Source organism: Hordeum vulgare, chromosome 4H, assembly GCF_904849725.1.
Source record: "Hordeum vulgare subsp. vulgare chromosome 4H, MorexV3_pseudomolecules_assembly, whole genome shotgun sequence".
NCBI classification, from domain to species: domain Eukaryota; kingdom Viridiplantae; phylum Streptophyta; class Magnoliopsida; order Poales; family Poaceae; genus Hordeum; species Hordeum vulgare.
In genome coordinates, this window is record NC_058521.1 from 73,356,482 (window position 1) to 73,364,566 (window position 8,085).

The 8,085-nt window shown below is 50.6% G+C and overlaps 1 protein-coding gene across 1 annotated transcript; it reads left to right on the forward strand.

Moving 5' to 3' along the window:
- The first annotated feature begins 965 nt into the window (after positions 1-965).
- On the forward strand, positions 966-2,285 carry LOC123450286 (sphinganine C4-monooxygenase 2-like). Its single transcript, XM_045127618.1, has 3 exons — positions 966-984; positions 1,074-1,256; positions 1,329-2,285. Exons 1-3 carry the CDS (start codon positions 966-968, stop codon positions 1,889-1,891), a joined length of 765 nt encoding a protein of 254 aa, XP_044983553.1. The 3' UTR covers positions 1,892-2,285.
- Positions 2,286-8,085: the final 5,800 nt, after the last annotated feature.

An 8,085-nucleotide genomic window follows, 5' to 3' on the forward strand; every position in this document is an offset into this window, starting at 1 on the left:
ATAAGATCCCTTCTCTCTCCCGTGTTGGTACGCTTTCTCAACGCCATGGTGAGCAGCCATGGAAGTCCGCTGCAGCGATCCGCGCCAGAGGGCGCCTCTGCTTCATGCCAGAGGGTGCTGCAGCCGCTGGCTTCCGCGCCGCACGCCCGCGCCTGAGGGGCGTCGTTGCCTGGAGGCGGCTCCGTGACGACGAGCCAGTGCTCGAAGTCGCAGCCGTCGAGGAGGATCGTCTCCTTGGGCTGGCAGTTGCTCCAGTTCGGGGACGAGTCCCACAACGACGAGTTGGCGGGCTGCGTCGCGAATCGCCTCGCCGCCGCCCAGGGCGCCGCAGCGGGGGACGGGACCAGCGCGGCCAGGAGGAGGCTCCCCGCGGCGGCGAGCGTGGAGGGGCGAGGCCCTAGAGAGGAGGATCGCGCGCGACGCCGACGCCATGGTGGATAACGCTAGCAGGCAGGAGATTGGGGAAATGGGGTGAGGAGGGACCACGCGCTCCCTCGTCTTCCTCTAAGGAGGAACCGCAGAGAAGGCCGGGCGGGGAGCGCGGCACACGGCCTGGCGCAGATGAGCGCGACCACGGCCAGGCAGCGGCCTGGCGCAGAGCAGGCGCACGCGAGGGCGGCCACGGCGTGGCGCGGCCTGGTCCTGCGCGACCACGACCAAGCGCGGGCAGTGAGGCCATGGCAGGGACGGGCGGGGCTGGCGGCGGCCTCGCGAGGAGCGCGGCGCGGGCGGCTGCGTCCTGCGGAATCCAACGCCATGGGCGACTGGTTTTCTTCTTACCTTTTGCCTGTTTTTCTTTCTTTGTGTTCTTCTCGATCTCGAAATCGCTCAGATATAGAGCGTGCTGATAACGTGTTAGAGTAAAACGAGATTGAATGAAAGTGAATGGACCAGCAGTCCTTTTTCTATTGATTCTGAAGTATATATACATCTGAAAGAGGTGCGAAAAAGAAGTGTCTGTTCGGATGCAAACCTCGAGAACAGGTGCCTGTTGACAATAGACACAAAGAAGAGACACGACTGTTCGGATTGGACATATCCCTTGAATTAATCTATTAATTAATTTCTAAAAGTGCCCATCGCGGTCTATTGGGCCTACTCCGGCGTGCACACGGCGCTGGGGAATTCGCGGCTCATGGACAAGTACCGGCTCAACACCAAAGACGAGGAGGACCGCAAGAACATGGTGTCCAAGCGCGCCGTCATCCTCAATGTCCTCATGCAGCTCGCCGCCCTCGCCCTGCTCACCATGGTACGTTAGTACTTAGTACTCATCTTATTTACGTCACTAGCCGGCATGCATGCACGTACGTCGTGAATTTGTGGAGCGACGACGGCGGCGAAGGCCGACGGCGTCTCACGGACGGCGGCGTACCTGACGGCGGCGGCCCGGATCGCGGCGGCCGTGCTGGTGTTCGACGCGTACCGGTACGCGTGGCACCGGCTGGCGCACCTCAACCGGTTCTTGTACCGGCACCTCCACCCGTGGCACCACCGCATCGTGGTGCCCTACGCGTTCGGCGCCATCTACGGCCACCCGGTCGAGGTCCTCATCGCCGACACGGCCGGCGCCTCGCTCGCCGTCCTCGTCACCGGCCTGTTGCCGTCGTCGCCGCGCGCCACGGCCATGTTCCTCACCCTGTGCACCGTGAAGGCCATCGACAACCACTGCGGCGTGTGCCTGCTGCCGCGCCGCCTGCAGTCGGTGTGGAACGGCGCCGCGTACCACGGCGTGCACCACCTGCCGCGCGGCGTCAGGTACAACTTCTCCGACCTCTTCTTCGTCACGTGGGACCATGTGTTCGGGACCCACATGCCCTACGCCGTCGAGGAGAGGCCCGGCGGCGACGGCCTCGTGCTCAAGCCGCTGCCGCCTCCCAAGAACAACTAATTAATTAGTTAACGGCATGCTCGATCAAGAGGCATGCAGTCACGTATTACTCCTACTACTACTCCTAGTTAGTATCGTTTTTTTTTTGTACTACTAGTTAGTATAGTTGTTATATGTAGATTAGCCAATAAGCACGCAAGCTGCATGTGTATGTACCTGTGGCTTGCATGCATGCATGCAGCTACAAAACTGAGTACGTGATAGCCAGTGAGATGTGGGTGTTGAAGTCAGCGGGTAGACGTACGTGAGCCGGTCAAACTATTTGCTCGCTGCGCCGAGTGCCAACTACAACTACCATTTCTTTTCTATAGCATGCATGTTTTCAGTAATTTTGTGAGTCACTCTATGTAATATATGTATTCTATTCAATAAATAAAGTGTTGAAGTTTGCTTATTTAATTTGTTAGATAAATAAAGTGTTGAAGTTTGCTTATTTAATTTGTTAGAAAAAAAGAGAGTTCGGTTTGGATTGAATTGATCTGAGGTACTGGGAGCAAATTCCAGTTCAACCTAAGAAATGGGAAGTCTGCTTGCTATGATTCAATTTCTGTTGTTTCGTTGACAGTTGGAGCTGCTCGTGGAATCAATCAACTTCCCAATTCAGATTGTTGTTGGTTGATTCTCACAATTTGGATATCGTACATGACAGAATAACGACTGCAGATCCTTTTAGAGTACGTCAAGTTTTTCTGGCCGTCTTCTTTTTGACCCAAAGGCAAAGGTAGTCAATACTACGACAAAACTATTGTACGTATAGTCTAACGTCAAGGACACTTTGGGTAGTTTATTACCCTTTTATCAAAAATATAAAATGTTTTTGGCAACTATAAGGGGACTGCTACGCGTCGGTCGGCGGATCTTTTAAAAAGATCCGCCGCCATGCGAGCCGTCGGATTTAACGGGATGCACCCTTTTTTACTTTGCAACACATACCTTGTTGCAGAAACTTGTGTAACAAAGGCTTTGTTGCAGAATTTTTACGCAATAAAGGTTGTGTTGCGGTTTTTTTTGCAACAAAGACAGTGTTGCGATTTTTTTTACAACATGAGCGTTGTTTCGGAAAAAAACACAAACAATGTTGCAGAAAAATATTTACAATTTTTCTTTGTTTTTTTTTTTGCAACATAGGTGTTGTTGTAAAGGGTAAATTTGTAGCACACGTAATGTTACGGAAAGAGAGGTGTAAAGTATGCGTACACGCGTTGTACAGAGGAGGCGGTAGATCGCTCGTGTGTGATCTGCCAGCTGAAGGTAAGTATTTCCCCAACTACAACTCTATAAAAACGTCTTATACTCCCTCCGTTCCTAAATATAAGTCTTTTTAGACATTTCACTAGAGGGCTACATACGGAGCAAAATGAATGAATCTATACTTTAAATTATGTCTATATACATCTGTATGTAGTCCTTTTAGTGAAACCTCTTAAAAGACTTATATTTAGGAACAGAAGGAGTATTTTGATAGAGAAGAGCAATATCAAAAGATATTTTATATTTTAATAGAGAGGGATACATATGGGGAAACGTTACTTTTCAACCGACGGATCCTGCTTTCGCGTCCACCGTCTCCTTTGTTCGCCACGTGGCCGGGCAGACGAGCACCCGTTTCCTGAAATAACTCCATTGTTTCAGGACGTTGTTCCTGCAACTTGGAAGTAGTTGCAGAACGAGGGACCCAGGCATGGCGACGACGGCTTCCACGGGAAGAGCTCGCCGGCCGCCCCGCCACCGGCCGCCTCGCCGCCTAGAGCTCGCTGGCCGCCCCGCCGGCCGTCCCGCCGCCTAGAGCTCGCCGGCCGCCCCGCCGCCGGCCCGCCGCCTAGAGCTCGCCGGCCGCCCCGCCGCCGGCCGCCTCGCCGCCTAGAGCTCGCCGGCCGCCCCGCCGGCCGTCCCGCCGCCTAGAGCTCGCCGGCCGCCCCGCCGCCGGCCGCCTCGCCGCCTAGAGCTCGCCGGCCGCCCCGCCCCGCCGCCAAGAGCTCGCCGGCCGCCCCGCCGGCCGCCTCGCCGCCAAGAGCTCGCCGGCCGCCCCGCCGGCCGCCTCGCCGCCTAGAGCTCGCCGGCCGCCCCGCCCCGCCGCCAAGAGCTCGCCGGCCGCCCCGCCGGCCGCCCCGTCGCCTAGAGCTCGCCGGCCGCCCCGCCGCCAAGAGCTCGCCGGCCGCCCCGCCGCCAAGAGTTTCCCTGCTCGCTAGGTAGTGGTTCTGCAACTTGACCTTTGTTGCAAAAATTCCTGAAACATGACCTTTGTTGCAAAAAGTTCTTCCGCAAAAACAAAGAAAAAAATCCTGCAACAAGCAAATTGTTTCTGAAACTCGACCGTTGTTTCAGGAATTAACAGATCCAAAGTTTATTTCTTGCAACAAAGCGAAAGTTTCCGCAACTCGAGCGTCGTTTCAGAACCATGCGGTGGGGATGCCGGGCGTTAGATCGCCATCCGACGGCTAGCTAGGTGACGGATAATTTTTAGAAATCATCCGACGGATGCGTAGCGTTCCCCATACATATGTTACCACACCCTCACATTAAAGTAGGACTTAGAGAGAACCAGAAGAATCTTGTGACAATATGTGTTTGGTCGGGGTCCACGCCATTGCAAGCCTGACCTAACATGTGCCTTGTTCCTGCGTGACTTTTGTTTGGTTGGTGCCTTGGTTGAAAAAATAATTGCTGGCCTCCTAGTATCATGGTTACTCTAGCCTGGTTCCGAGTACATTGCAATACTATCACCCGAGTCCCGTGTCGCCCCCCATGGGTGACCCGGGTGCCACAACCTTGCCCAACTGGACCCCCCCCCCCCCCCCCACCCCGCCGTCAAGCAAAGTCCGTGTGGCGTGACGACGACGAGATCTCTTTTGTCCTCTCCTGGAATAGGGGCCATGGGGGACTTCTTCTTCGGGCACGTCAGCGGAACTCAGAGGCCGGTGCGACGGGTGGTGCGCGCATGCAGTGGCGGTGCGGGGCGACATGACCTATTGGCCGATGGCGGCGTTGCGTTTTTTCGTGGCAAAGCTCGAACTGGTCAGATCTGTGTCGGCAGGGACTGGGGGCTGGCTGTAGATGCGCGCTGGTAGGCTTGCTAGGGCAGCCGGCCTGGACAAAGCTGCCAGCGGTGTGGTGGTGAGCTCTGGTGGCGGCGGCGCCGTTTGAAGGTAGAGATGCGAACCCACTAACAAGCTGGTAGTGGTGGCGTTGATGGCTCGGCCAAGATGGAATCTTGGCGAGCAGCGAGTGGCCGATCACCTCGTTGTGGTGTGGTCGGCGGCGGCGCTCTCCCGATGGTGCAACTTGGTGCTTCCTCGAGGGGTGAGCCCGACCATCGCAAGGTCGTCCTTTGGAGTTGGCGATGGTTGTTGTGGGCGGTCCTAGACCTTGCCGGAGATGGCTGTGGTTCCTTGTCTAGGCTAGGAATTTGGTGTTGTGGTTGGGTTCCTCTTTGCCATGTAGCCAGTCATCGGTCCTCGGATTTGCGACTACTTCAGCTAAGAGTTGTGGTGGCGGCAGTGCGAGGCGGTTGGACAGTCTTGCCTAATTCTAGGAGGCGTGGTGATGTGCGATGCACAGATGGAAATCTTGCTTGGCTTTTGTCGGGCCGGCGGCGATGGCACTTATGGGTGTCATCCCCTTCTTGAAGGCATCGTCGAGGCGTGCGCCCCATGCCTCTCGCTTACTTGGAGTTGGTGGCTGTCTCTGGGTGAAAGCCTGGACTCGATGTTGGATCGACATAATGGCGGTTTCCTCGATGTCGTATCACTGTTGGGAGTATTATGTGTGGAGACATGGCTGGGTCCTTATTGCTCTCCTTCGGTGTTCGTCAATGTCCCATTTTTGTCCCGTGTGACGCTACGTACAGTCATCACTGGTGTCTCCAAGATAGTGTCTTCCTCGGATCAGATCAAATTGTCATCCACTTGTCACTTCCTCTTAGGCGCTCAAGTGGATGGTGCGTCGACAAGCGAAGTCCTGCCGAAGTTGGTGGTCTTCGGAGGCATCCGGCATTGGTCGAGACACGGTGTGGTGTGTTAGTTGAGGATATGCTCTTTTGTGTTGTAGCCATTTTGGGGTGTTGTCCATTCTGGACTTGTGCGAGAGTGGTGTGGTGTGGTGTGTGCTACACTTGTTGTTCGCAATGAGTGGTAGTTTTTTATAATTTGAATTTTGTCTTCTATAAAGCTATGATATATTTAGACGTACTTTAAAAGAAGCCTGATAAGGTTAAAGAAAGTCAAATAAAATAATATATCCAACCCATGCAAGGTGATCAGCTAGGTTGTGTGCCTGCCACTAATCAAAGAGTTGTAGCAGCATTGAAATTTGTTTAAACACAAAAGAACAAATCAACAAACAAGGAAGGAAACCAAACGCACATGCACAAGGCTAGCCTGGCCAGGCAAAAAAAAATCTGATATCTTAAGCTTCAAGCATTACTTTTGCCACGTACTCCATCCGTTCCTAAATATAAGTCTTTATAGAGGTTTCACTAGTAAACTACATACGGATGTATATAGACATATTTTAGACTATAGATTCACTTATTTTGCTCTGTATGTAGACCTCTAGTGAAATCTCTTAAAAGACTTATATTTAGGAACGGAGGGAGTAATTGTCTAGGCCTTCAACCAAAGAGGCCCAAAACACCGGTCCTACCCATGTGTTTCCCTCCCCAACACCAGCATTGCAACCTAGTGAGCTCCCCCTCCCCCCCCCTCACACAAACATACTTACCTCATCCTTGTTTTCTTCCTTTGTGTTCTTCCTATCAATTTTTTATTGTGGCTGCAAATGCATTTCTAGAGAAAAATTGATGAAAATTGAATGTTAGGAACAATTGCATTTTCCATGTTCTAGCTCGTAGACATAAACATCAACAAAAATATAAGAAGAAAAAGTCTGTTGGCGTGCTGCAATGAAATTGAGTGAAAAAAGTGTGAACAAACTCTCTGGGAGCACATAAAACACACTGAACAAGCACGAAATCATCGACATTTTGTACCTGGTTGCTTACATGAAGAAGTGATAGTACCTTATTCTTTCGTGAATGACACCTAACACCGAATTATTCACTCAGTAAAAGAAAGAAAAACACTAGGTGTATGCGGGAAACCAAAAAGAGCAAACATGTGCCAAAAATGTCTGATAATCATCACTAAGGATACCTGCATACCACAAACAACTTTAGAAGTAAAATTAAGCCACTAAGGAAAAATCAAAGAAAAGAAACTAAACAAACTAAAGGGAGGAGGAATAAACATATATGATGTAGGGTTGTCTACTCACTTAACTCATGCTTGGACAAAAAGTAAAGAAAAGATACTGAAAAGATAACAAAGAAGATCATATCATCTCAAAGTCTAAACAATGTATAAATATCATGAATGATAAACATAAAAGTGATGCATGACCTTTGAACATTGAGTGTTGAGTCAACTATAAGAACATTGACTGTTCTTCCTGCAAACAAAGTCATGGGTAAGTTGATACTTGTGATCTGCGTTGGGTTTTTCCCCTAAGAGGAGGGGATGATGCAACACAGTATATATAAGTATTTTCCTAAGTAGAACCTAGGTTATCGAACCAATAGGAGTACCACACAATTTCCCGTCTTGAGCATATACACAAAAAAGAGCACACACTTGCACCCAACGCACGTAAGAGGGTTGTCAAACCCCTTGAACTCGTTACTTGCAAGCGATAAGTAGTGATAGATAGATAATTGAAATATATTAAATATAAAAAGTAAATGCAAATAATAAAAGGCGGCGAGGTATTTAAAGTTTTTGTAAATATATCTGTGAATAGACCCGGGGCCATAGTTTTAGCTAGAGGCTTCTCTCTCATAGAAAGCATACGGCGGGTAAGCAAATTACTATTGGACAATTAATAGAAAAGTGTATAGTCGTGGAATATTGATCATTACATATAGGCATCACGTCTGTAAACAAGTAGACCGACTCCTGCCTGCATCTACTACTATTACTCCACCCATCGACCGTTATCCATAATGCATCTAGAGTATTACATGAAAACAGAGTAATGCTTGGAGGATGATGACATGATGTAGACAAAATAAATCCAATTATTACGAATGAACCCCATAGTTATACCCTTAGTAGCAGAAATACAATATGTGTCATGTCCATTTATGTCACTTGTATTGAGCACCACAAGATTGAACCCACTACAACACACCTCTTCCATTG